This window comes from Bubalus bubalis, chromosome 6 (assembly GCF_019923935.1).
Source record: "Bubalus bubalis isolate 160015118507 breed Murrah chromosome 6, NDDB_SH_1, whole genome shotgun sequence".
NCBI classification, from domain to species: domain Eukaryota; kingdom Metazoa; phylum Chordata; class Mammalia; order Artiodactyla; family Bovidae; genus Bubalus; species Bubalus bubalis.
In genome coordinates this window covers 19,050,934-19,078,906 of record NC_059162.1, presented here as the reverse complement: position 1 = coordinate 19,078,906, position 27,973 = coordinate 19,050,934, and the positions used below count along the sequence as shown (strand labels likewise).

Here is a 27,973-nt window from a genome sequence, read left to right as displayed (position 1 = left end):
AGATAGTATGATTTTTTTCCCCTTTATTTCCCACACTATACCCCCTCCCACAAGGATCATTCAGGTGGCTACCCTACAGCTATTTCAGGGGACCATAGTAGTTCAGGAACTGGAGAAAGAGGCCGAAAGAGCACGGGACGTGGGACACTGTTCTGAGGCTTGGGCATGAGAAAGAATGGCCCAGCTGAGGCTACTGAGCAGGCTCCTCTGTTCCCCATCCCAAACTAACAGGTATGGATGGCATGCTAAGAATTCTCCAGGGAGCAATGTCCCACTTCCCTCATCCCTGCTCCCCTCCCCCAGTGCCTGTCCTGGAAAGTCCATCTGACAGCTAGCTCTTTATCACTACTGCTGCAGTTCCTGCTCTTCCTTCTTTCCTGCATTCAGCAAAAGTGCAGTGAAGCGTGTAACCCAGCTTTCCCCCTTCCCACTCTTGTGAGCATCCTCTTAGTCTCCAGAGCCTTCCAGACCAGGGGCTGGCAGGTCCGGCCCCTTCTCTTTAAAGGTGGCTAATGTAATCACAAACTTCCTTTGCTAAGCTCTGTGGCTATGGGACTGGCTCCCGGCCACTTTGCAGGAACAGATAGGTGTCAGAACCCTTCTTTCTCTCCTCATGTGGGCTGGGGTCCAGGGGCATCACCCTCAAGAAGTAGGGGTCTTTCTTCTTCTTGCCTCTGTGTGCCAATCCAGGGACACATTTGATACTGGACAGCCTCTTCAAAGCAGACCTGAGTGAAGCATGGGGAACTACATGGGGGGTTGGGAGGGTGCTCCTGGAGGAAAGGTCTCTGGAATATCCACACTGATTGCAAAATAATCCTTCCCAGAAGTAGAGCGCCTGGGAAATGGAGGGAGAGCTCCTTGGAGTCCTTTTGCCCAGGGGCACCTGGGACATCTTACTTTTCCCATCAAAGTCCTAAGAGGCCAAGATCAATGGTGGGCTGGGAGCAGAGTGGGCACAAACCCTCTAGCCCTCGTGGGTCTGGCCTTGTCTCTGAGCATGTTATGGAGAAGGGCAGCTGCAGCTCCAGGACAGGAGGTGGGGGCACTTACCGGAGAAGCCGGAGGGTGGCATCAAGTTGGGCACCGCATCTGTCCAGGGCTGGGGGCCCGTCCCGTTCAAGCTGCCCCTCGGCCCGCACCTCCCTGAGTGCCTCACTCCCTGCCTGCCCGCCTGCCGGGCCGCTGCTGCTATTGCTGCTGCGGCCGCCTGCTGCCAAGACCGAGGTAGAGAGAAGAGCCAGAAAGCATTTCTCCTTTTTTTTTTTTCCTCTCTCTCTTTTAAACCGGGCGAGAATGAGTCTGCAGCAACCCTGTTGGTGCAAAATAAATAAATAAAGCAACCAGGGAGGGCTGCAGCAGTCGCCACTACAGGCTGGCAGTGGAGGGGAGGGAGTGCAGGGGGAGGCTTGGAGCCCCAGGGGTGGGAGGGTTGGAGTCTCTCGGACATCCTGACTCCCCCGAGGAGCTCTGGGGCCGGCCAGGCATTCTCCATAGGGTTGTCTTTCAGTCTCCCAAATGCTGGGCGATTCTGTGCCACCTCTCATTCTAAATGTCCGTGGGTATCATTTGTGGGGAAAGTTCTCAGTCCAGAACGCCCGCTGTGGTGCTTAGTCTGAGATTGCTTCAGTGGGGGAGGGGGGGCATTCCTGATAGTCAGCTCCCTCACCTCTATGGGGGACGGCTCAGGGTGGGGGGCTAGCATCCTTACAGTGTTGATGGCTGCCTGGGCTAGGAACCTGGGTCCTCACGCAGAAATGGGATTTCAGAGCAGCACTAGGATAACCTTCATTAAGGCTCCTCCCACCTGGCACACACACCTCTTGCCTTTGAAATTATTTTATAAAGAATGGCACAGGTTGGAGTTTATGTTTACACTCCCCTGAGAGAAAAAAAAGAAAAAAAACCAAACCTCCTGACCACCTGCTGTTTCCCTCCAAGCAGGGCACACAGCTATTTATAAAACCAAGAGAAGTTCTTGGGCAAGATCACGGTCTTCTCCACCTTGCTGGACCCAGCGGTATCCACGGAGAGAGTGCTGGAATTGCATCTGCTTCCTTTCTCATAACAAGAGCAGGGCTGCAGGGTGGGGACCAGACAACTAGTACTGTTCTTGGCCCTCTTTTTGGCCCTGTGACTGATCAGTGTCCAGCTACCTCTTCTTTTAGGATTCTTTTAGGAAATCTTTTAGGATTTCTTGCAACCGAAGACAGCTGGGGCTGGCATAGAGTTTGGGCTGCCCCTGGCCTAAGACTGGGGCACTAGAGCACCAGGTGAAATGTTCTGGGGTCCCTCAGGATTGGGACTCTTCCCTGGGGCCGCTAAGCTCCTCTGAGCTGTGACCTCGAGGGAGACAGATTGTGTCCGATTAAATGTGCTACAGAGCCACACGACTGCAGGTTGAGTGTGTGAGTATGTTTCACCTGTCTGTGGATGTGTGTCTCTGACCAATTTGGGTGACCCCTAAAGTCTATTTTTAAAGTGCACATAAGAAGTCTGAGTTCTGTCTGTCTGTGATGTTCTTGGTCTTCATCATACCCTATCCCTATATCCAAATCCCATAAAATTATCATCCCCAGCCCCTCCCTTACTCCCATCCCATCCTTACCCTTCACATATCCAGTTGTTTTTTTTTTTCAAGACCCCCGAGTGCCTAACCATTTCCTTGCTGAGCTGGGAGGAGGGGTCAGGCAGAAAACCTGGTGATGCAGATTCGTGTTATATGCAGGTCCTTCTGGGCTCCGGCCGCCAGTCTCCAAGCTTGTGGCACCACCCCAGCCAAAGCCCCCGGGGAAGTGCAATGAGGTATTTCAAAGTCCTATTCTTAGCTTCTGAGTCCAGAGTTGAGTTCCATTCATCCAGGGTGTCCTGGAACCCCCTATTGTCCTGAGGATACCTAGGTCCTCCGAGAAGTCCTTGTATCCCACCCCAGGCCTCCCAGAAGCTGGGGGTGACAGGGCATGGGAAAGGAGCCCGGACAAAGCTGAGGCTGGGGACGGAGTCCCTCGATCCCAACCCTCTGGCTCTTGGCCTGCTGCCAGGCAGACTGGTGGGCTGAAACCCAGTCTCAGCGTTTGTTCACCCATCCCCCCACAGTCAGAGACCACCCTCCAGGGGCCACAGGAAAGGAAAAGACCAAGGGAAAGGTGAGCCAGCAGGCTCTAGGAAAGGGAATGGAGTCCCTCCTCCAGGTCACTTGGACAGTCCCTCGGGTGACTCGATTTCAGTGCTGAAGAGTTCCTTGTAGAGTGGAGGGAAAGCAGCTTGGACCACGATAGGGTGGAGATGCTGGAAGGTTTGCAGCTTTTCCACGTGCTGGCTACACAGGCTCCGCAGCTTCCCCTTGGGTGGCAGCTGGAGGTGGGTTCATGGGGAAGAAGGGTGAGTACTGCAGCTCTGTCCCCAGGTCAGAGAAGTCCTCCCATCCTTCCTGGGCTGGGGTAACCCTCTGTACTCTCTCCCTGCACACTCAGCACTTGGGGGTCAGCCAGATCCCATTGGTAGGGGTAGGTCTGTATTCAAGGAACTGGAGGCACGCGAGAACCACAGTGGGACAGGAACATGTTTTCTGGCTGAACCCCCAAATGGTGTTCCTGCTACTCCTTAAATGAGCCCTGTTCAGGACTCTCTCACTCTCTTATGCTTTTTAAAAAAATCTTTTTGCCGCGCCATGTGGCATGTGAGATCTTAATTCTCTGACCAGGGATTGAACCCATGCCCTCTGCACTGGAAGCCTGAAGTCTTAATCGCTGGACCACCAGGGAAGTCCCCATGCTTTTATAATAGTGAAAGTCTGTGACTCTCTTACACACTGTTAGGCGCCTGTTTGCCTTCGTTGATGCTGTTCCCCTTACCTGGAATGCCTTTTCAATTCTTCTGTGCTTGGCTAATTCTAACGCCTTCAGTGTTACCTCCTCTAGGACTATTTCCCTGGATTAAGGGTCCCTTCCTTTGGGCTTCCCTCTGTGTAGCACTTAAATCCCATTTTAGGAAAATGATCCAATTTGTCTATCTCTCCAGCCTAGATTTAAGCTCCTTGAGTCTCTCTCCCTCCCTCTCCTCCCCAATCTCTCTGTATCCTCTGTACCTATCATACTGCTTGCACATGGCAAATGCTCAATAACTGTTTCTTTGGACTAAGCATTTTCCAAACAGATACCCAACACTGCAAATAGTAAACCAACATTGCCAGCACTCAGCCAGTGGAGGGGAATGAAAAAGGCCCAGAGATCCGTGAGGAGACAGAGACAGAGAGACCTCACCGGAGAAAGACTGAGAAAACCATTTCTCTTCTGCAGTTTCCTGTATCACCAAGTGAGGCCTAAAAGCACCTCTCACCAGCCACCATCCCTTTCTCCCCAGGTTAGGTATCTAGGAAAGGGACAGTCAGGGAAGAGCAGGCAGCATGGGATCCCTTGATACCTCTTGAATTCATCCTCTTTTCATTCCTCCTGCTTTATCTTGCATTTGTTTGGGCTATTGCAACATTCTTTCATTCATTTTCATTCATTCTTTCATTCATTCTCATTATGTGTGTTGAGAACCTTTTGGCTAGGCACTGTGATGGGCTGTGGTGATGCATCAGTGAATAAAATAAAATCTCTACCTTTATTAACTGTATATTCTAGTGAGGGAGCCAGAAAACAAATATTAGAAAACTTCAGAAAGCTTTTTGGATAGGATGGTCTGGGAAAACCTCTCCAGAATAAAGGGATGGAGCAGGTTGTTTGGAAAATGAGGGGAAGAAGCATCCAGGCACCTGGGACAGCAGGTGCAAAAGCCCTGAGAAGCAACTCGATGTGTTCAAGGAATAGCAAGGAGACCAGTGCTGCTGGAATGGGTGACTGAGAGGGCAGTGGAAGGAGAGGAGGTGAGCAAAGAAGTCGGGGGTCATGCCATGAGGCCAGTTGGCCACGACAGAGACTCTGGCTTTGATTGTCAGCACGGTGGCAGCTACAGGAGCACTGAGGAGTGCCGTGTGGCTGCAGCGGGACAGACGGGTGGAGCAGGGGTCCAGCCGGAGGCCTCTGTAATGGTTCAAGTGAGCGCTGACAGCAAGAGGGTGACGGTGGGGAGGCTATATATTCCGAAGGTGGATTCCACCAGATTTGCTTTCCAACTGCCCTCCCAGGTGGTGCTCCTCCTGAACTATTCTACCAGACTTGAGGTTTATGTAGGGCAGAGGCTGTCATTTAAGTCATTTCTGTATTCTCAGCACCCAGCACAGTGCCTGGCACACAGCAAGGGTCCATTGCTTGAACCATTCCATAAATGGTCCCCTTACATTGGTTCCAAATTAAATTGCCTAAAAAATAGCTCTGATGATATCATTCCTCTAGCCTTTGGTGCTCTCCACTGCCTGGAAATAAAGTCTTAATTCTTTAATATGGCATTGAAAGTCCTCTCTGATTTGCTCCCTGACCTAATTTTTAAGGTTGTCTTCTGCTACTTTCCTACCCCCATCAATCTATCCCAGCTTCCAATCTTAGCATGTAGTCAAAATGTTCCACCAACTATTCTCCATATACACATTGTCTTGCCTCCTTATTTTTGCTCATATTGTTCCCTAAGCCTGGAATGCCTACCCCACCCCTCAATGCCCGTTAAAATAAATATTTCATGGCCTAGTTTAAATGCCACCTTCACTAGGAAGCATTTATGATCCTTTTCTTTTGCCCTCAAGTTATTTTTAATCCCTATTCCATGCTGTCACATTTCCCCAATATTTCTTATTGTAGTAATATGTCAGGGGCACAGAGATGCAGTAGAAAGAGCCCCGGGACTTGCATTTATCACCCATGATTGTGTAAACTTGAACAAGTCATTCAGGTCTCGTTATCACTACAGGGAGATTTTAACATCTCTCTTACTGACTGAGTTGTCACAAAGATGAGTATATCTGGGAAAGCACGTTGTTAATCACATTATTATTTTATCCCGTATCACATCCTATTCTGCGTTAGTCATTGGTATACAAATCTCTTCTTCACAGCAGGTTAAAAACTCTTGGTGGGGGTAAGGACGGCATCTCTGTATCTTTCCACTCACAGTACAAGCAGGTGCTGGTAAGCGGTGGCTCTATTAAACTGAATTGTTCCCTGGAGGTCCCTCCCAATTTCAGGCTCCCTAACTTTTCATCTGTACCCACACAGAAGTGGCTGCTCAGTCCCCATGTCCTGTGCTGTTACAAGCTCTCTCGTCCAACTTAGCTCTCAGGCACTTCCTCCTCTGGACCCTCAGACCCTGGTCCTCGCAAACCCTGAGGTCACAGATCTGGCGCTGGGCCTGACCTCCTCTGTCCCAGGGACTGCTCCTACCTTTGCCAGGATGCCTTGGCGATGAGTCTTGCAGAGATGATGATGAAAGGCCAGCTCCAGATTGCACTGCAGCTGTTCTACTTTTCTTTTCTCTTGGAGCCCTGGCCGGTCTGAAGGAGGGGATGGGACCACAGCAAAAACAAGAAAGAACATGGACATTAACTTCCCCCAAAGGGTGTGTCATTCTGGACATCTGTGCTGAACAGAGATCTTCTTAGCTGAGTGAGAGACAGTGTAGCGGGTGTGGGTGTGTGTTGTTTTGGAGTTGGTAAGCTGTGGGGGCCTTGGGTAGCTCTCTATAAGGAAAACTGGGGAGAGATGAAAGAGATGAGACATTCTGATCTCCCCATTCCAGGCTGCCTTCTCCCTGGTACCTGATATTTCACATAGCTAATTCAATGCTCTCCACTAAAACTCTGCTGTGGGGAAGAAAAGATCTCCCCCTTCACCCCGACTTGGCAAAGATGGCCCCAGAGAGGAGATGGGTCTTGTGCAGCCACCTAGGTCAGCACTGGGGCTTCCGCAGCAGTCTGTGGCTAACTTCAAGAGACAAACCACTTTTGTCCTGACTCCATAAAATAACCAGAAGTCCTCTTTTCAGTCTTTATTTCCAGGTCAAGGGGCATGTTTCAGTCTGCTCATTGGCAGAGCCAGTGGGTTGATAACTTGGTCTCCAAACTCAGGTTAGTAGCACAACCCACTTCCCCAGGTTCTCGAAATCCTTGGCATTCAGCTGGCTCACCCAGGCCACTCCATTCTGTGGAGTGGACATCCAGAGTCCTGCCCTGATGGCAGGTAGCCTTTTGTTTTTATTTCTGGCTCTGTCCTAGGACTTGTGGGATCTTAGTTTGCCCACCAGGGGCTGAACCCGCACCCTCAGCGGTGAAAGCGTGGAGTCCTAACCACTGGGCTGCCAGGGAATTCCCGATGGCGTGTTGCCTTAAATTGAGTTCACACAGAGCAGCGATTCTCAAGCTTGGTGGCACATTACAATAACCTACGAGAGGCTGTGAAAAATTCTGGTGTTCCGGCTGCACCTGAGATCCATGACGTCAGAGTCACAGCACTCATTTTTTAAAGCTCCACAGGTGATTCCAGTGTGGAGCCACAATGGAATCCCTGGCAGGGACTCACATACAGCCTAATTGCTCTCAGGGAAGTGGCTCACTCCCTCTCTTCCTCATGTCTCCCCACTTCTCCAGCACCACCTGAGCATCTCTCTTCCCTCTCTCAGGCTCCTCTGGATCTTTATTTTGACTCATCTTATTTTACAGCAACATTGGGTGGGCTTATTCTGCTTTATAAATACCTTCCCAGATTTAACCACAGCGAAGGTCCATACCCTTCAGTATCCGTCATGCCCCCACCGCCTGCCTGTGGGTTGCAATTTCCTCCTCCAGGGGATCTTCCCGACCCAGGGATGGAAACACACATGTCTTATGTCGCCTGCACTGGCGGGCGGGTTCTTTTCCACCAGTGCCACCTGCGAAGGCCATTTGAGCACAGCACACAAGGTCCAGACTCTTCAGTACCTTTCGTGCCCCCACCGCCTGACTGTCCTTTGCCCAAGCCCAGTGACACTCACTGGCATTGATGAGGACGAGGGCTGTGTAGAGGGCGATTTCGTCCTCTGAAAAGCGTAAGGCACTCAGGGAGCGGGAGAAGTCAAAGATGGAGCTGATGAGTTCACTGCAGCCTGGGAGGGTGGAAACGAAAGAGTGAGCAAGGTGGCTGAGGCCACGGTGCCCGAGGACACCCACCCCCTTGGTGTCTGGAGCAGAGCGGGCAATCTGTCCTGAAAAGAGGGCGCCCTGGGTCTGGAAGCCTCGGATGGGGTTGGCCTCGGACTCCTCTTGCTCATCTCCCCCTGCCCCTCACCCAAGGCTCGGAACAGCTCCACGCCACCGTATTTGCCTTCAAAAAAGACTGTGTCGTTGTCAGCGTTGTAGGCCCGGCACATCCTGACCAGCACCACTTCCATGGCTCCTGGGGAGCGGGGAGAAACGCAGGCGCATTGTCACACAGAGCCAGGAATCTGTCTCTGTCCCCCTTCAGCGTCCTGGGTCCCTTAAGGCACCTCCCTCCACGTAGCCCCGCCCATTCCACGCTGGTGCCCCCTACCCCGCGGCCCGCCCGCTCTCCCTGGGCACCTGCTTTGAGTAGCACGATCTGGTCGTTCTGGCAGAGCTCCATAAAGCCCGGGAGCCTCTTAGCGAACTCCACCACATACTGAATGGCCTCGGTGAGTCGGTGGGCACAGCGTCCCCACATCTCCCACATCGACTGCAGAGGAGGAGGGAGGTCCCACTGGAGCTGTCTTTTAGGACCCCCGGGACCCCACCGATGCTCTGGGAGCCCAGACAAAACGGCAAGTACCCCCCACATTCTCAGCACTTGTGTTTTTAGCCTGTTCTTAGCACAACGCACTTTGGGGCCCAGTGGATCTAAATTTGCCTTTGGCTCCACTACCTTGTGGCGTGGAGTAGTCTACAAACTCCTCTGTGCTCACTTTCTCAGTCCATTAAAAACAGGAGTGGCAGCCTCATAGGGTGGTTGTTGTAAGGGTCAAGGGTAATTTATGTAAAGTGTTCAGCACAGTGCCTGGCAGAGAAAGAGTGTTGAAACAGATGCTAATGAGAAGTCTGACTACTGTTGATAGAGGAGGAGGAAGGAGAGTATGCTGAGGTCTGTACTTCTAGGTCTGGGTGGTGAAGGACATAGGGTGTGTGTGTGTGTATATGTGTGTGTGTGTTACTCAGTGGTGTTCAACTCTTTGCGACCCCATGGACTACAGCCCTCCAGCCTCTTCTGTCCATGGGATCAAAAATACTGGAGTAGGTTGCCATTGCCTTCTCCAGGGGATTTTTCTGACCCAGGGATCGAACCCAGCTCTCCCCCATTGCTGGCAAATTCTTTACCAATGAAGACCAGGTAAAACAACCATAGGCAGGAGCTAAGGAGAAGCTCTCACCCATCTGCTAGGGTGCCTACTTAAAAGTGGGCGCACACTGTCTCTCTGGGATACCCTGCCTCGGCCCAGCCCACTCATGTGTGCAGGTTGCTGTCTCTGGACTCCCTGGGTAGTGGCAGGAGTCTTTTCTCCCCGGCGCGGTGTCCTGGCCTCACCTTCCTCTGGTAGCCAGCCACCTCCTCTCGTGAGAAGATGTTGGAGCGCTGACGGAGCAGGTCCTCCAGCCGCAGCTGACATGTCTCCCGGTAGGACTTGCAAACGTTCTGCACCAGGTGCTCTGAGGCCAGGGGAGGAAGGCAGAGGTTCCATCTCAGCCAGCTCCTACCTTTCGCATACCAAGGGCGCTCCTCTGCCTGGCCTAGACCTGCTCTGCCTCCCCCCAGACCCTTGTGTATGCTTGGTTTACATGTGATGCTGACTAGGGCCCCCCACTCCATTTTTTTTCCTGCACTGCACAGTATGTGGGATCTTAGTTCCCTGACCAGGGATAGAACCCATGTCCCTGCAGTGGAAACATGGACTTTTAACCACTGGATCACCAGGGAAGTCCCACAGGGCCCCTTTCTTGGAAGCTCCTCCCTCATCTTTCTACGCTCTCCGCTTCCCCAGCTGCTTACCAATCTCTGTCAGGGAAGCATAAGGCACCTCTGGGGTGCTGCGGAAACTGGGGGTGAAGTAGCTGTCCAGGCCCCGTCCTGGCTCCCCAAGCCCAGGACGCCTGGGGTCCTCAGAGTGAAGTCCGCCCCTGTCTGGGGCCAGCTGGCTGCCTGTGCCATAGAAGTTCTCCCTGCCCTCAGCCTTGCCCCGCTCAGGGCTATATTCCAGGTGGTACGAGGCCCCATTGAGCCCAGTCTTGGCCAGGCTGTTGGAGTAGGAGGGCCCGCAGCCTGGAGCCCTCAGGAGACTGGGGGGACAGGCTGAGGCCTCTGGCAGGTCAGGCGAGGAGCCCAGGGGTAGCTGCCCATCCGGGTGCCCCAAGGTGCAGGCGAGGGTGTCTGCTCCTTGGGCTCCCACGGGAGGGGTCTTGGCCGCTTGTTCCCGTTGCTGCTGTTGCCGCTGCTGCAGCTGTTTCTGCACCTCTGCATGCAGGCTGTCCCTTTGCTTCTTGGACATGCGGCCAAACTTGACAGCTGAAAGAGGTCGGGGGATCAGGAGTTTTGGAGGCAGGAGGACATGGCACAGGGCAGAGTCAATAGGCATTGTGACCATTACAGGATTAACTTGCTGCTCCTTGAAGAGCTCACTCCGAGCAGAGCTTCTCCAGTCTGGCCCAGGAGCTTGCCTTCCAGGCATTTCTGTTCAAGACCCACTCCCGCCGACTCCTGTCTGCTTCTGGGCTCTGTCCAGCCCAGGTGTATCAGCAGACGTATCAGTCTTCTGAGCAAACTCTCCCTGCTTGAAACCAGCTTCGACTAAGTGGCAGAATTTGAGCAATGAGTCTGGGCTGAGGAGCCCAGCCTCCTGCTATGGGGCTGGGGATGGCTGAGGAGGGAGCCTCAAGCTGTATTGGGGTCACCTCGCCCAATCTAGGAGGGTCGGAGGAAGAGGAGAGCCGAGAACACAGGTCTCCCTGTGGTCAGGCCTACAGGCTCCCTGGTGACCTAGATACTCACCACAGCCCAACCCAGGCTCCGCGGCTTGTTTCTGAACATCCTCTTCTGCTCTCTCTTTCCTGCCTTTTCACTCGCCCCACCGCCCCTCCCAGGTGTGGGGGCACAGCCCCTCACCCCGCCTGCCCCTTTGCAACCCTGCGTGTTTCCTTTCACTTTGTTATTTTGGGCGCTGAAAAGTGCTGACAGTCTCCTTCTGGCTCCCCATCACCTCATGCCTCCCCCAGCCCCACCCTGGGCTCCTTCTGTGGTGTTGGAGGGGGGAGCAGTTTGGGGGCTGCAAGGGGGCAGTGGCTGAGAAAGATGGAGAAAGGCACCAGGAACAGCCACCCTTGCCAACCTCAGCCTTCCAGGCTGTTCTCAGGGTGATTGTGGTCCCATTCATAGTCACAGCCCTTTGTCCCAAGCTGGAGATAGGGGTATGGGGAGCCAGGTGGAGTTGGAGCAAGGGGGCAGCTGGGGAAAGATGTGGACTGTGGACGGGGATGGGATCTGGGCTGGAGGTGAGTCGGGTGAGGAGAGTCCCTCCCAAGGAAGGGGAAAAGGGCCTAGGAGTTTGAGGAAACAAGGGTTGTTGCAGATCCTGAAGCTGGGGACTGTGAAGACCTTTGATGAGGGCAGCCTGCCCACCCCCACGCTGGACAGTGGAAGAGACCAGGGCCTGCCAGAGGGAAGTTTGGAGGGCAGAGACCCGGAAGGCTGCTGAACCCCGGTCTGGTGCCGCTGAACCCCGGTCTGGTCAGGCTGCTGCTCTGGCGACGGAAGCCCTGGGGGGCTGCCCACCCGGCCTCACCATCTCGGGACATGCCCAGGGCCAGGCACTTCTGCAGGCGGCAGTGCTGGCATCGGTTGCGGCTCGTGCGGTCGATGGGGCAGTTCTGCTGGCGCGTGCAGGAGTAGGCCACGTTGCACTGCTGGCTCCGGCGGAAGAAGCCCTGGGGAAGGCAGGCGGAGCCCATGGCTGCTGGCCCCGGCAGGGCCGAGGTCAGCCTGAGGGCCTCCAGATCGTAGGACCCCTCAGTTTTCTCTCCTCCATTATAATCTGTCCTGCAGTCGCTTCCCGAGTTGAAGACAAGGCCCTCCGGCACAGGGCTCTCCAGGCAAGGCGCCACTGGGCAGCTCCCTAGCCGTCTCAGGAGACCAGCCCTGCAGGCAGTACGGAGGCCGCCGAGCCCCCTCTCCTATCCTCTGAAGAGACTGTGTATGAGCGAGCACTCACCTTGCACCCCTCACAGGTGATAACCCCGTAGTGGATCCCAGATGACTTGTCCCCACAGATTTTACACGGAATCACTTCAATTTGTGCTGGAAGAAGGAAAGAGCAGAGGTGAGCCTGGGAGCCTTCGGTGCAGCCTACCCCAGCACCTGGGAGGCAGATACAGGGACGTGGTGTGTCCTCTGCTGCCCTACCCCAGTCCTCTTGTAAGATGGAAGACCGGGCTTCCCTGGTGGCTCAGTGGTAAAGAACCCACCTGCCAAGCAGGAGACGTGGGTTCAATCCCTGGGTCGGGAAGATCCCCTGGAGATGAAAATGGCAACCCACTCCGGTATTCTTACCTGGAGAATCCCATGGACAGAGGAGCCTGGCGGGCTACAACAACTGAACAACAACAATAAGATGGACGAAGGAGTGAATGCCAAATGCCACTCAGCAAAGGATCTGTGGAGGCTGTTTTAGTTTTGCGGAGCGGCTGGGGTTGTACCAGTTCTATGGGGGCAGAGAAAGCAGCTGCAGAGAGGCCACCTGCTCAGCCCTTCAAGATGAAAAGCTCTAAGTTGCCTCCCTCCCGCCTGGGGACCTAGGAGTCCTCACTACACAACACCTGCTTCCCGCCCAGGGGGCTTCCTCTGAGCTGCCCTCCCCCCGCTGGGGCTTGGGCCCCCAGGGCAGACTGTGGGGCCTGGTGGGAAGATGTGGTGCACCAGGCGGGAGGCACCTGGGGGCCAGGTAGAGCTGCCTGCCATCCTCAGCCGGGCTGTGAAGGCTCAGGGAGGGGCTGTGCAGAGACTGGGGGGCCAAGAGGGCAGGGTCACAGGGTGGGGCCCAGAGAGGGTAGAGAGAAGCCAGATGGAGCCCAGGAAAGTGGGGGCAGCAAGCCAGCTCTTCTGGATGTCTGAGAGCCAGGGAGCAGATCAAACAGAGCTCCCAGGTTCCTGGCCCAGAGCAGAGGGTGGCTGTGTATGGATACTTACGTGTGAGTACGCGGGCCTCTGCCTCCAGCTGTGTGAGCCCAAATCATGAATGTTAACACTGGCTGGGACTAGAGACCATCAGATCATTCAGATCTCTTTTTTTCCTCTTTACCGAGGAAGGAATAGGCCAGATGAGATCAGATGGTTGGCCCAGGTTCACAAAGCTAGCTTACTCAGGAGCTGGGTCTATCTCCCAGTTCCCCATAGCTTTCCATTCTGCTGATCCATGTCTGTGATTTCAGGGGCACACACATCAGTGGGCATGTTGCCTGCTTGAAGGGGTGCTCATGTGTGCATGTGTGTGTGTGTGTGTGTACATGAAAGGTATATGTGATTCACGAGGCAACAGGCATAGCTGCTTGAGCCAGTGTGTACACTGTGCATATTTGTGTTAGTGTTTGTTCACTGGCTGCCAGGACCCTCCCCCTCTCCCACTAAGCTCATTGTAACCTACCTCCCTGGTGCCTTCGCTGTGGATGGTTACTGGCCCCAGGACCATTTCTACTTTGCCCCATCCTTGTCAATGCCCACAGTTCCCTGCTAAGTTTCAGGGATGAGCCGCCGGCCTCCCCACCAGCCAGTCTTTGGAGGGACTGGGCAGGGATGGGTTCCCTTTCAGGTGTTTTCATGACTCCTAAGGGCATGCGCGTCTCTCCTCTGCCGTTGCTGACCTGCTGCCTGCCCTCTGAGGGAAAATGCCTGGGATGGCTGCTGCTGCTGCTAAGTTGCTTCAGTCGTGTCCGACTCTGTGCGACCCCATAGACGGCAGCCCACCAGGCTCCCCTGTCCCTGGGATTCTCCAGGCAAGAACACTGGAGTGGGTTGCCGTTTCCTTCTCCAATGCATGAAAGGGAAAAGTGAAGTTGCTCAGTTGTGTCCGACTCTTTGCGACCCCATGGACTGCAGCCCACCAGGCTCCTCCGCCAATGGGATTTTCCAGGCAAGAGTACTGGAGTGGGTTGCCATTGCCTTCTCCTGCCTGGGATGGAGCAGGATGTAAAAGCGGTCTAGGACCGCAGCTCCCCCTCATCTCTGATTCCAAGGGTCAGAGGAAGCAGCCGCTGCCTGCAGGGCAAATCCAGTGCTGTGAACTCTCTTCTGGCCTAGGCCTGGACTCTAGTTGTGGTGTAGGGCCTGCTGATGTGAGGTGGGGAGGGTGACCATGGCTTGCCCACTACTCCCCCAAATATTGTTTTTGTCACCCTTAAACCATCATCCCCTCAGGCTAGCCTAGACCTGAGTCAGAGTAAGCAGCTGCCTCTCATGGGAGACAGGGTGTCTGAAATCTGTCCATTAGAACTCGAGTCTCTCCTGACTTGAGTTCTCAGGCAGTCCCACTAGCCTGCCCAGCACCCACCCAATAGGCTGTCCTGATCATCTAGGACAGATGGCAAGAGAGCTTTCAGATTCTTTCCAGTAAATTAAGAGCAAATGGGAATGAATGGAGGGAAGAGAGAACAAGGGAGGACTGGATCCCTAGAAAAGGGGCAGAGAATGCAGTGACACCTTCACATCTTAGCCACTGGATCCTCTAGGTCTCAGTGCCCTTGTCAGTAAAATCAGGGTCAGCACAGCCTTCGTGGCCGGTGCAGGGGTGACGGGTTTTAGCGCAGGGGGTACATGGACTCACCCGAGGAAAGTGCCTTGCAGCTGGAAACACTGTGTGCTGGCTGCCATTGAGCACAGCGGTGGGAAGAGAACCCTGAAGGCGTTTGAGGCCCAAGAGAAGTACTTGTCTCCTGTGGAGTCGGCTCTTGCCTCTCCCCAACAAGTTCCCCTCCAGCATTGTGGGATCTCACTCCTCAGTGGCCCTAAGCCCAGAGAGGGCAGAAACCATCGTGGGTCACCCAAAAAGTAAGCGGGAGGGAGACTAGGCCAAGCCACAGTAGGAACTTGGGCTCCAGCCCAGCACTCAACCACAGGCCTCCCTGCCTCTTCCCTTCTCCAAGAGCCACATCCGTGTGCGTGTATGCGCTGACCACACGGCTGACCCAGACACGTCTCTCGGCCCCACCGCCTGACCCACTGCTGGTCCCAGCCCCAGGAACCTCACAACAGTGTCACTGAGACCTTGCCCTTTACATAGGACGATGTGGCCAGCCACAGACCACCTTCACAAATACCCGTGTTTGGGGGAGACCAGAGTTTGGACCCCAGCCACTGGGCTAGCAACCATAGTCCCACACTCCCCAGCCACAGTCTGAGACAGAGGTACAGAGTGAGACAGGCACACAGGGTCAGGGGTTTTGAGCTGGACCCTCCAGCCTCTCAGCTAGAGAGACCAAGAGATTCGGGACCAGGAGACGACAGAGATAGATGCAGAGATGGAGAGAGAACCCCGGAAACACAGAAAAAACCCACACTCGTGTCCTGCTCCCATGCCCAAGGCCTGGCCCTGTCAGCACGGTCAGGCCCTCTTATCCTGCTCCTCCCTCCTGGCCCTGCCACCTGTACCCTGGCCATGCCATCTACCCAAAACCTCAAAGAGAAAGTACCGGTGCACACGAGTGTGACTTGTGGAGGAGGGGCGGGGAGAGGACGGGAAGAGGACCAGCAGAGGTGGCGGTGGGGTGAGCTGGAGCTGAAAAACACCTTGAATACCTCACCTTTGCAGCCTCCCCCCATGAGCCCTGTCCCTGAAGCGGCTGCTGGTGGGAACCCAGGTTGGGGAGGGGAGCTGAGTAATCACAGGATTACTCAAGCTGTTTCCCAGGAGCCTGGCCTGCCAGGAACTTACCACCTAAGGGCCTAACAGTGCCAGGAACTAGAACTAAGCAGAGGTCAGGAGCCTCGAGGTCAACCCCTGCAGCATGGCTCCCACAACAGCCCTCACTCTATCCGCCCTCGCCTGCTGCTTCAGGAAGATCTGTGTAGCTCACTGTGGTTCTCTCCCAGTTCAGTTCAGTTCAGTTCAGTCGCTCAGTCGTGTCCGACTCTTTGCGACCCCAGGTTCTCTCCCAGGGCCCCTCAATTCCAAGGAGGGAGACGACGTGCCCGCGTACACATGATACCTCCTGAAACCACCTAGTGATTGCATGACCCTAGACCTCTGAGTCGCCAACAAGATCCCCTAGGGAGCTAGTTAAGATGCAGGTCCCTACTCAGGAAGTCGGAGGGCCCCAGGTTCTGCATTTGAACAAGCTCTTAGTTGGTGCCCAAGCTTGCTGGTCCTCACCCTACATTTCTGAGTAGCAAGAATGTAGTCCCTCTTCCTGCTTCTGCCTCTTTCTGGGGCATAAGGGTGGGGCTGGTGGTCTCCTCCCCAGCTCATTCTTTTATCTGCCAACCGGTGTGACTTCTAAAACTTCATTCCAACACAGTACTAGAAAAAGAAAATGAATCTCTTCTGGACTGCTTTGGGGATTGAAGGATCCCCAGGGAGCCTTCTCTGAGCACCTCCTATGTGGGGAAATACGGTAGAGACAAAGTAGGCTGTCCCCCTCCCTCTAGCCTCCTCTAATCTCACCCTTCTCACAGCTGCAAGATTCATTGATAGCGCTCTTTGAATGCATCCCGAGCTTGGCCCTGTGCCACCTTAGAAAGCCAGCCCTGGGCCCTGTCCAGGTGCCCTATGCCACAGAGAGGAAGTGGTAGGAGCAAAGGAGGGGCTGCAACCCAGGGAGATCTTTCCCCTCAAACCCTAGAACCACCCCAGCTCTGGCAGAGAAAGATGCAGACAGAGGCACCCTGAGGTCCTCATCTTCCCCTGGTGCTCTATCTGCCCAAGGCTAGGCTTTTCCTCTCTCCTCTTTCTCTCTCTTTTTCTCCAGAGGACATTGATTAAGGATGATGATAACAGGTGGCATCTTCCCAGGTGGCAGAGTGGTCAAGAATCCACCTGCCAATGCAGGAGACACAGGAGACATGGGCTCGATCCCTGGGTCAGGAAGATCCCCTGGAGAAGGAAATGGCAACCTACTGCAGTATTTTTGATCCCATGGACAGAAAAGCCTGGAGGCTACCCACCCCAGTATTCTTGCCTGGGAAATTCCACGGACAGTGGAGCCTGGCAGGGAACAGTTCATGGGGTCACAAAGAGTCAGACACGACTGAGCAGCTGAGCACACACAAGGATGGTAGACATAAGCGTTGGCTGAGTTCTTACTCTGTGCCAGGCTTTACATACATTTTTCATTTAATGACCACGATAATCCCGTGAAGTAGGTACTCTTTGTATCGTCCCCATTTTAAGAACGAGAAAACTGAGTCCAGGGGAGAGTGAGTGGCTTGACCAAGGTTGCACACGCTTGCTGGTCCTCACCAGAAGTGGGAGATCTGGTATGCAAGCCCAGGTCTCTGTAACCTGAGAGCCAGTGTCCCCAACCATTGAGCCTTTCACTCTAGAAGGATGAGACACCCAAATGCACTAGGCAGATTGTGGGTGGGGGCATGTTTACCGGCTGCAGCGGAAGTGCAAAGTGAGGGGGGTGGGCTAGGACCAGAATTCAGGTAGGACACCCATGGAACTAAAGCCGGGCCTCATGTCTAGTCTAAAGATCCAGAGAGTCATTATTCCCTCTGTCCCATACCTTCTCCTGTGGTGTCAGCCCCCTCCTGCCTTTAACCATGGTTCGCCCACCCCAGCTGAGCTCCTGATTTAGGACCCCTCGCAGGACCACAGCTCCTCTGGCCTGTGGTCTGGCTTTCAGGTCAGGCATCCTGGCAGGCCTCTTTGCAGAAACCAGTGAGTGAGTGAGTGAGAAAGGACTGTATCTCTTTTCTTAGCTCAGGGGCCCTCACCCCCCAGCTCCAACTCAGTCCCTCTCCCCACAGAGACCACACCTCCGGCCAGGGGATCCCTGTGTACCCCAGCCGGTCACCAGCCTCCCTCCTTTCTCAGCTCTCAGTTCCCGCAGCTTCTGCAAAGCTGGAAACCACGGCGGTGGGCTCCCGCCACAAAGAGCAGGAAGGGGAGGGCAGGGTGGGGGTCAGAACAGAAGCCGCTGTACCTGGCGAACGCTCCTGCCTGCCCTTGGTGAAAATTTTCTGCTGATACACCCAGGTCCCAGGGCTGAGAAAGTAGTGAAGCTAAAACTCAGGTGGGCGAGGGAGAGTCTGGGGTTTTGAAAAGCTACGAAAGCCAGCCAGCCACCTGAAACCCCCTCCTGGTGCCCCCGCCACCCCCGCAGTCTGGGACAGGAGAAAGGAGGGGAAACAAAAGAATTGAGTGAAAACAACCAGGGGATGGGGGGAGGGGATGAATCACCAGGAGGAAGCAGTAAGGAGCAGGAGCCCAGATGCACCGCCAGCAGCCTTCCCGAGGCTCAAGTCTCCTTCTCCAGAGGCTCGAGGGCCTCTGCTGCTGTGGGAAGGCCAGGGCCCCCAGAAAGACCCAGGCTCTGGCCCCGTGGCCCAGCCCTGCTGCCGTCCCTCCTCCTAGATGGATATCTCCATCCTTTCTGAGCCTGGAGTCCCAGGGAGGGGGCAGCTGGAGGAGTGGAGATGAGATTTCAGAAAGGACTAGTTATTGGAGGAGACCCCAGGGCTGCTTCTCTAGGAGAGCTCTCAGCATGGGAAAGTCCCTGTTCCCCGTCTGAATCAGGGGACAGGGGCAGGGCAGAGGGAGGGAGCCCCTGGGAGGGGCAGCCACACCAATACCCATGTTTCATGGTGATGGGACAGGCTGGGGTGCTCCCACCTTCTAAAGCCCTGAGCTGGAGGTGTTTGGGAGTCCTGTTAGGAATGGGCAGAGAGAAAAAGCCAAAGGTACAACAGCGATTTGAGGAAGGAGGGGGCCCTTTGAATGGCCCTGAGCTCTCTGGGTGAGGTCTGTGGAACCCTGGGACTTGGACTTCTTTCTGGTTCACGGGTCCTCCTCATCATGACCAGACTTGAGGAAGATCAGGGCACAACAAAGACGAGAACGCAACCTCATAGCCCTTGCCCTCCCACCTCCCCATCCAGGCCTAACGCCAGGGCCTTCTGTCTGTTGGCTCCACTCCAGCCATGCCCCGGAGTGAGCTGACGGAGCCACCCTCCCTCTGGCTGGCTGGGGAGCTCTTCTGGCTAATGGATGTTTCCTCTCTCCTCGGCAGCAGGTCATGATGGCAGAGTCCCTATCATTCTTTCGGAGCTTCTGTAAATTCCATCCCTCCCACTTCTGCCTTCCTACACCTGATCTATATTCAGTGTCTCCCCTCTCCTGCCCACCTTCTTTTCTCTGTGTCACCTCCTGGGTCTGTGTGCCTTTCCATCTTCTACACTTCAGTCCTGTCTCAGGCTACACGTTGTAATGTTTTGGCTCTCCTGGTATTTCTCCAGTTGTAGCTCTATCTAGACATCACTCTCTCCCCATGTGTTTCATAGATCTTCTGTCATTTGAGTTTGGCCTCTGCATCCCTCTTTATTTCTTGGTCTGGTTCCTTTCTTCTTCATCTTTTTCTTTTTTTTTTTTTAATTTATTTGGCTGCACTGGGTGTTAGTTGCAGCATGCAGAATCTTTTATTTTCAACATGTGGGATCTAGTTCCCCTACCAGGGATCGAACCTGGGCCCCCTGCACTGGGAGCACAGAGTCCTAGCCACTGGACCACCAGGGGAGTGCCACTGGTTCGTTTTCTGCTCCTGGTGTGTCTGGACCTTGGTCTTTGTGTGGGTCACAGTTCCAAGCCCCCAGTGCTCTGCCCGCCCCAGAGAAGGTCAGAGGACATGGAGGTAGCTGGAACTCATGAGGGGCTATGAGGTGCCCAGAGACGTCCTAGTGAGAAGGACCGGCGGCACCAACCCCAGATGGGAGGAGACCCTCTCCAGCCTACCAGCTTGGTGGGGGTGGGTTTGTCATGTAGACCTGCTCTGTTCAGTGTCTCCCCTGTTCAGTCCCGGGCTCTCCTGCCCTCCTGCCCTCCTGCCAGGCTCTGAAGCACATCCGACCATTGCTTCTTCCCAAGGTGGATTGGCTGATTTGAGACCATTTCTGGGAAGACTAACCTTTGCTGCTACTGGGAAGAAGCCAGAAGGGAAACTGAAGTTTGGGTCTCTTCACCCCTCCTGGCCGCCCCCGCTTGGACGCCTGCACAGGAGTCTCCACCCCAAGTGTGGAGGTGAAGCTCTTTCCTTTCCTTGGCCGCCTCTCCGTGTCTCCTCTAAGTTCCCTTCACTACTCTGGGGGATGCTTCACTTGGAGACCACCGCTCTCTGCTTGGTCAGAACGGGAGCTTCTCTGAAGTTAGTTTTGTTTTTAAATTCAGCTTTTTTTAAAATAAGAGAGGGGGGCGCAATGACTTGCCTAAGGACAAGGCTAGTCAGGGACAGAGGTGGCTCAGAAGCTGGTATTTAGACTCAGCCCGTGGGTTTTTCCAGTATAATATGGACTCTCTTTTGTGGGTTGTGGGAAGACCTCCAGTTGAGGCTGGGGGTGCCTCCTGCCTCAGGCCACAGGGGTCCAGGGCTTCCCTTTTCGTCCTTCACCCTATGCTCTGGGAGGTTCTCTGGCTCCCCACATGAGGGCAATTTGCCCACCCTGCTCTGCTGGAAGGCACAGGGACCCCAGACATCTGCCCACCAGCTGTTGGCCCCTGGCTTTGGGCCAGGAAGCCAGTAAAGTTGAGGGCTTTTTGCTCTCATCTCTACTGCCTGATCCTACTCATCAAACGGGCATCTGAACCTGGGATGAGGGGTCTCTCTCTCATACACACACACACACACACACACACACACACGGCACCCTGGCTGGATTCCACTTGGTCCTCATGATCCTGCAGTGGGCAGGGAGTGTGATGGCTCAGAGGCCTGGATGCTGGGGTTCTGACCCCCTCTGCCAGCTGCCCTGTCTTTACCCTCGCCAACCCGCTGCTTCAGGGCACAGCGGCTCCTCTGGCCTCCTTTCTCACCCTGCCCACAGGTAGTTTGGAGGCGTGGAGGGAAACACTGCAGTGGGTGCCGGGACAGCGAGTTTGGGCTGCCTGTTAATTACCAGCCTCTACCTACTACAGCTGTGTGATCTAGGGGCGAAGCACTGGGCCCCTCTGGGTCTCAGTCTCTTTTTGTAAAACAAGGCGCGGGGCACCTCACCTACTCTGGGAGATCCTTGCCAGAGCCCATGACAGAGGAGTTCCTCAATAGTCCCTTTACTGCGACTGCTCTAAGAGAACCATTTGAGGAATGAGACTCCACGACTACTCCATCCAACAGATCCTAGCCTTGACCAGGACACACCCTGCCAGGGAAGAGCACTCGGCTTTTGCCCACACTGTTCCCTCCTTCTCAGGAGGCCCCGGGAATGATGATGGGCCCCAGGCTTCCCCGCTCCCAGGAGGCCCATTCACTTACTTCTCATGACTGAGTCCTGGGCTTTGCCGCCTGGGCTCCCTGTCCTTCTCAGCCGGGGTGGTCCAGGGATGGGGCGCAGCTGACAGCAGGGGTGGGGGCCAGGCCCTCTTGGCAGAGCCTCAGTCCGCAGCTCTGCACCTAGCTCTCCCCCAATGCTTCTGGGCCGGGGGGTTTAAGATCTGCACCACACAGGTGGCCGAGTGACAACCCCCCCCAACTCCACCCCCCAACCCCCCCTGGGGTGCAGTGGGTAGGATGACAGGCGCCCCATGTGGCCAATCTGGGCCTGGGGCAGAGTGTGAGGGGCGGGGCAGCCAATCGCAGGGGGCGTTGGAAAATTCCAAAACCACAGGCGACAGCCACACGCGTAAAAGCTGTTTCCACCCGCCAGGGTAGTTCTGGCTGGGGAGCCGGAATGGAGCTCACACGAGCCTGGGGCCAGGTCCTTACTCCCCCTCCCCCCGAGGATCCCCGAGAGCCTGACCCTCTTTGCCAGGTGACTCCAGGGACGGGGCTATTTCTAGAGGTAAGTCACAGAATGTCTGCCTGGGGCCACCTGCCACCCTGTGGACTGCCAACAGCCGTGCTCAGTGAGATGCAGTCTGGGAGGCTGCCCACCACCCACCACGCTCATGCCCTCCCTGCACACGGTACATGCCCTGGGCTAGGGCATAAGTGATTATAGTAGCAGCAATAACCATCAGACAAATGCCACTATCTGTAGGAGGGATTAGTCGGTCAGAAATTTCCTCAGGAGCAAAACTGCCGAACTTGGAATGAAGATGATGTTAATAATAATGCTTAACCATGTGCCAGAAACGGTCCTTAAGGCTTTATGTGGATGATCTAATCCTCACAGAAAGCTTTATGTTGTAGGTACCATTATCCCTACTTCAGAGATGAGGACAGTGAGACACAGAGAGGTTAAGTAACTTGTCTGAGGTGACATAGCTAGCAAAGTGGTGGAGTCAGGACTCAAAATCAGGGTGTTTGACCCCAGATTACACTTGAGAAATGGGAAGCTTTCTCTGGTTCAGGTCTGCTTAGGAGGGTCTCCTGCTATGGGAGTCTCTGTAGAGTTTCTTGGTCTTGGAATCCTTCTCTGGGGTCCATCAACCTCAGAGGCCCTCTCAGCCTCATATCTGCTCTGTGGGCACCTCAGCCTCGGGGTTCCCTCTTCAGGACCCCTTAGTAATCAGGTGCCCCTTTCAGTCTGGGAGTCCCTCTTGGGCGTCTCCCTTCCTGGGGTTGTCTTGGAGGCCCCTTTTACGACTGTCTCCACTTCCAGAGCCCACTTTTCAGAGTCTCCGGGCCTGGAGGAGGCATTAATCTTTCCTGGATTATCTGGGCCAAACCTCCTAAGAGGCCTCTGATCTTGCTGGGACTCTAATGGCGCCTGGCACAGGCCTTTCCCCACTGGCCTTCCTTGGGCACTCAGGAGCTGGCAGTGGGTGGGGGAGGGGCTGTCAGCCCATGTTCTCCTGAGGACCCTCACGGGTGGGGGTGGGGTGGAGGTATGGTTGCACAGGGCCGGGGGGTTGGAAGGGGGTGAGGGGGTGTGGTCCTGGCCGAGGTTTCTGTGGTAAGGGGTTGAGGGTAGGAATGGCGTTTAGCCTCTTCCAGTTCCAGATGCTCCGAAAGTCCCCCTTCTCCCCCCCACCCACATATGGTCCCTGGCCCCCACCTCCCTCAGCTCACCCGCGTCACTCCTTGACCCGCTTTCCTCCCAGGGCCCTGCTCAGCATTTCCGTGGGGCCCTGTGGCTAGGGGCAGGCGAGGCACTGATCAGGATTGTGCTGAGCAAAGCAACCCCCCACTCAGAAGGATGTAGCCTCCTGGTGGCCTCCCAGCCCCTATCTGACCAGCTCAGGGAGGAGGGTGATGCTTGGGCCCTCTGAGATCTCTCTGCTCGGAACAGGGAGCTCTAGGCCATGATGGCAGCAGAAAGAACTGCAGTGAGCTCTCAGGAGAAACTGGTAGGCAGTCCAAGGGGGGGCCATGGAGAAGGGCAGGTGACCACTCATGCCCTGGAGTGGTCCTCCTCAGTTCAAGGATTCTGAGAAGGCATCCTGGGCCTGGAAGGGCACGTTGATGGGACATGAGCTTTGAGACCAAGGTGCAATGGGTGCATTTTCTGGGGGTGTAGCCTCTCTTATGAAGTAGGAGGATAGATCTGATGAGTTGAGAGTTCCCAAGAGAAGGTATTCCTTGCTAGTATCCATTGGTAAGTCCTTCCTGGGCTCTAATCCCTTCCTCACATGTTGCAGCCTCAGTCTTTCAATGTCCGCAGGACCCAGAGTGTTTCTCTCCACGTGTTTCCTACCAAGATGAAGGCTTTCCTGTTCTCCTGCTCTGCACAGGCTGGCCCCAGGCCTGTTCATGCCTTGGGATGTGTTAACCACAGAGACACACAGCAAACCTGACTCTGCCGCCACAAAGCCTGGTGCAGGCACCCTGAGTCCCTGAGGCCACCCTGCCTCAGCATCTCCCTGCCTGACCTAGGATCTCCGCCACCGCCCACCCCCCGCTGCCCCACCCAGCATCTCCTGTGCCTCTGTCCAGCAGCTCCCTCTCCTTCCTGTGGCTCCCTTTCACTGTCCTCTCCTTACTTCTTTGCGACACTCCCTTGCACTTTTCAGGCTTCTCCGTTATTGCCTCCCTTTGCCCCCCATTCTTGAGGTTTCATCACTCCTCCTCCTCATCTCCTCATGTCCCTGGTTTTTCAGCTCCACCTCCTTTCAGATCTGGCCACCTCTGCCCGGTTGCTCCAGCTCCGTGCATGCAAGGCATGTGCCTTGCTTTTACATGGACCTCCTGGCGCTCTTGCTGAATTCTTTGCCATCTCTCCACACCCCAGCACCAGTTCCTGCCCCAATCCTCTACTCACAGGTGTGGGTCTTCTTTGCAGCCAGCAGCTCTGTAAGGAGAAGAGAGGGGGTCAGGGCCAAAAGTTGAGAACCACGGAGGATCAAGAGATCCTCCCCAATGCTCAGGCCCTCACCCCTACCCAAGTCCTTCCTGGAAGAACCTGGCGTCTGAGAAGGTGGGACCACCTCCACTGCACTGCGCTCTTCACTCTGCCCTACAGTCATGCGAAGCCACTTCAAATCCTGAAATGTGCCAGGCTCCTCGCCACTCTGGGACTTCCCCACATTATTCTTTCTGCCTGGAAGGCCCTTCCCTGGCCCCTCCTCAATCTAGACAACTTTTCATCCCCCAAGTTCCCAATCAGGTCTGTTCCCCAGAGAAGCCCTCCTGCCCTTGCGCTGACACCCTCAGCTCCAGCAGCTGATTTCCTGGCACTCATCACATCATCTCACCGCTATAACTGTTCATGATCTAAGAAGAGGGAGCTTTCCTGCTAGACAGTAAGCCCTATGGAGGCAGGGACTGTGTCTGCCTTGTTCATATTGTTACTTTGTAGTGCCTGCCCCTTACAGATACACAGTAAATATTCTGCTGGCTGCACAAGCATGCTCAGTCGTGTTCAACTCTGCAACCCTACTACTGTAGCCTGCCAGGCTCCTCTGTCCATGGGATTTTCCTGGCAAGAATATTGGAGTGCGTTGTCATTTTTTCCTCCAGGGGAATCTTCCTGACTCAGGGATCAAACCTGCGTCTCCTGCATCGTCAGGAGAATTCTTTACCACGGAGCCAAGCAGCCAGAGTTAAAACTCTTGGTTGCTTGTTTGTGCCCGCAGTACCTGGGAATTTCGAGGTGTAGGGGTTGAGGGTAGGCTAGTGAGGGTGTTAGAAGGAAGAAGAGAGAGCTTAGAAGGAAGAAGGGAGAGCTGCAAGCACAGACACCCCCAGCACACACACTGCCTCCTGCAGGCTCTGGCTCCACTGGCCCCCCAGCCTGCAGAAGAAGGAATGCCTCCTGCTGTGTGTGGCTGGTCCAGGTGAAGAGAAGGCTGTAGGGAGCACAGATGGGTTGATGTGGGAGGGAGGCAGGGAGGCACAGACCTCAAGAGGAGCAGCTGCTGAGGGGGAAGCCTTCAGCTAGAGCCTGGTTGGAGCAGGGAAGAGCATGTCATTCATTCATATGGTTAACTTTTATTAAACACTTATCAAAGGAGTCCCTGTGAAGAAGCTTCCCCTGCCAGACCTTACTGCATTTTGTACATCCACACAGCAGCTCCTCACAGAGTGCAAGGCCAGTCTTTCATTTCAGTAAACGCTGCAGGCCTGCCTTAAGCCCCCTGTATTTCCCCTGACCTCTGACTGTGCTCTCCTGTTACTTTTTCCTTCTACTTGCCCAGTGGGCTTCCCTAGTGACTCAGATGGGAAAGAATACGGGAGACCTGCAATGCCGGAGACCTGGGTTGGATCCCTGGGTTGGGAAGATCGCCTGGAGGAGGGTACAGCTACCCCCTCTAGTATTCTTGCGTGGAGAATCCCCATGGAAGAGGAGCCTGGTGGGCTACAGTTTATGGGGTCGCAAAGAGTCGGACACCACCGAGCGACTAAGCACAGCACTTGTCTAATGCTCAGCATCTTTCCCTTCTGCTCACCCTCCCAGCTCACACACTGTCCCTGTGCCCAGGAGATGCCCCCTGTAAGCCAGTTCCTCCACTGGACTGGGTGGGAGTGATGGACTTGAAGGTCTGGGCTCAGCTGGGGTGGGGTAGGGTGGGGGGAGGACTGCGCAGAGAGGGAGTGGCTCCATCCGGCCCCTCCCGCCTGCCGCCAATCCTGCCTGGCCCCACCCAGCTTCCTCCCTGACGTGGCACCCTCTCTCTAGCCTCTAGCCTTGAACCTCACAGCAGGCCTCGGGTAGGGTAGCTCCCCTTGCTTGCCCCGGCAGTGGAGTTCTTCCTCCACCAGGTGGCCCCACCACTTTTTGCCTCAGGGCTCACACCTGACCTAGCATGTGGCCATGGGATCCCGCTGAGCGGTCTCTGAGTTAGATCCTCCGTGCGGCCAAGGACTGCCTGATTCTCCACACCCCCCGGTCCCTCCTGCTACCCCTGGCCGAGCGTCCCACATTTTCTGCAGAAATGAAACCGCATCCTCCACCCCACACCCTGAGCCAGTGGGGAGCAAAGTGCTGGGGGTGGGCGTGGGCACCGGACAGGGTTTTATTGCTTGCTTCCCTGACCTTTGTCATCTTTAGAGGCAGGACGGCTTCCTCCGTCGCTGAATGAACAGAAGGTGGAGTGGTCGGCCTCGAACTGCTGTCTGGGGTCCCAGCCAGATGAGCAGTGTCCGCCCCTCCTCCCAGGGGGCGCTCTCACTTGAAACCAGACCCTGCCCACATGCTGGCCCTTCCTCCCTCCAGTTTCCCTGACTCTCTTCTCTCCTCTCCTCCCCCAGCCCACCTGTCTCTTCCTTCTTCACGGCTCCCTTTCTTTCCCCTCCATGTGCTTCCTGCTTCTCCCTCCTCCTCTTTCTCTCCTCTGTCTGGTCCCCAGCCCTTCCTCCCATGTCTACTTCAGTCTCTATCAAGACCTGTCGTGTCTCACTGGCCTACCCTCCCCTGCCAACCCATCTTTCTCTCCTCTCTTCTCTTGCCCCAACCCTCTCACGTCCGGACCAGCCCCTTCCCATCTCTCCCCTGCACCTCCTGGGAGCCCCTTCCACCTGCCTGTAAGGCTGCAGGGCCTCTTACCCTGCGAGGCTCGGTGGTGTCTCTGTGGGGCCCTGTCCATGGGGCAACTCCCTTGGTGCCGTCCTTGCTGCCCTGGCTGCCCAGGAGGGCAGGGAGCAGGGCCCAGGGGAGGGAAGAGGGAGGAGGAGGGAGCACCTGGCCCGACAGCAGGCAGGGGAAAGGAGTGGCTGGCAGAGCGTCCCGGCATCAGGAGGGGACAGAGGGAGAGATGGGAGGAACAGAGTCTGGGGCCTTGAGGAGAGACAGAATAGGTGACGGGAAGGACACTGGCCTTTCTGCATCACCTACTGTGTGCTGGGCCCTTTGCCAGTCACTTTCTGTAAATCCATGATTTTCTCCAATCCTCCCAGTGTCCACCATGGAGCAAGCATAGTTGCTTCAGATACCTATGTGATGCTCATAAGCTAGATGATGCTCGAAGATAGTCACAATTTGCCCAAGGATTGTACAAGGACAGTAAGTGGTTGAGCTGTGATTTGAACCCAGGTCTTTGTGACTCTAGAATCCTGTGCTTTATTTGACCAAGATGTGTGTGCTCACTCAGTCGTGTCTGACTTTTTGCAACCCCATGGACTGCAGCCTGCCAGGCTCCGCTGTCACTGGGATCTTCTTGGGAAGAATACTGGAGTGGATTGCCATTTCCTCCTCCAGGGGATCTTCCTAACCCAGGGATCCAACTTGTGTCTCCTGCATTGGCAGGCAGATTCTTTACCACTGAGCCACCAAGACAGGTGACTGGTGAAGGGGAGGTGGGGAGGGGAGAGATGAAGATGGGATGGCTTATTTGGGGGATGGTGCCTCCTCTACAGGGTGAGGTCGGGTTCATCCCAGCAGTTCTTGGTTTCCTTGAGGCCTCTGCCTGCTTAGCCTCTGCACTTTGCTGACCTTCCCTAGAACTCCCCGGCTCCCTGATGCCTTCACAGCCTCCTGGTCTGCTGGGTGCTAGGGGCAGGCCTGGAGGTGTGTGCTGAGGCAGAGGAGCAATGGGAGAGGAGAGGAGAGGA

The 27,973-nt window shown here is 55.3% G+C and overlaps 1 protein-coding gene across 12 annotated transcripts; it reads right to left on the bottom strand.

The window, feature by feature from the left end:
* Positions 1–6: 6 nt before the first annotated feature.
* RORC (RAR related orphan receptor C) lies at positions 7–27,265 on the bottom strand. Of its 12 annotated transcripts, XM_044944368.2 has the most exons (13): positions 26,970–27,082; positions 24,246–24,275; positions 14,722–14,902; positions 12,456–12,606; positions 12,118–12,203; positions 11,692–11,833; positions 9,906–10,418; positions 9,444–9,565; positions 8,468–8,600; positions 8,196–8,303; positions 7,903–8,013; positions 6,318–6,427; positions 7–3,354 (listed from the first exon to the last, which is right to left on the bottom strand). In XM_044944368.2, exons 6-13 carry the CDS (start codon positions 11,702–11,704, stop codon positions 3,193–3,195), a joined length of 1,272 nt encoding a protein of 423 aa, XP_044800303.1. In that variant the 5' UTR covers positions 11,705–11,833; positions 12,118–12,203; positions 12,456–12,606; positions 14,722–14,902; positions 24,246–24,275; positions 26,970–27,082; the 3' UTR covers positions 7–3,192. The 12 variants fall into 12 exon arrangements, 11 of the variants coding, with proteins under 11 accessions (XP_044800303.1, XP_025143610.3, XP_025143611.3 ...); XM_025287825.3 differs by lacking the exons at positions 12,456–12,606; positions 14,722–14,902 and adding an exon at positions 26,460–26,497 and having other exon boundaries at positions 26,970–27,265; XM_025287826.3 differs by lacking the exons at positions 12,456–12,606; positions 14,722–14,902 and adding an exon at positions 26,460–26,497 and having other exon boundaries at positions 8,232–8,303; positions 26,970–27,265.
* Between the last annotated feature and the right edge of the window lie 708 nt (positions 27,266–27,973).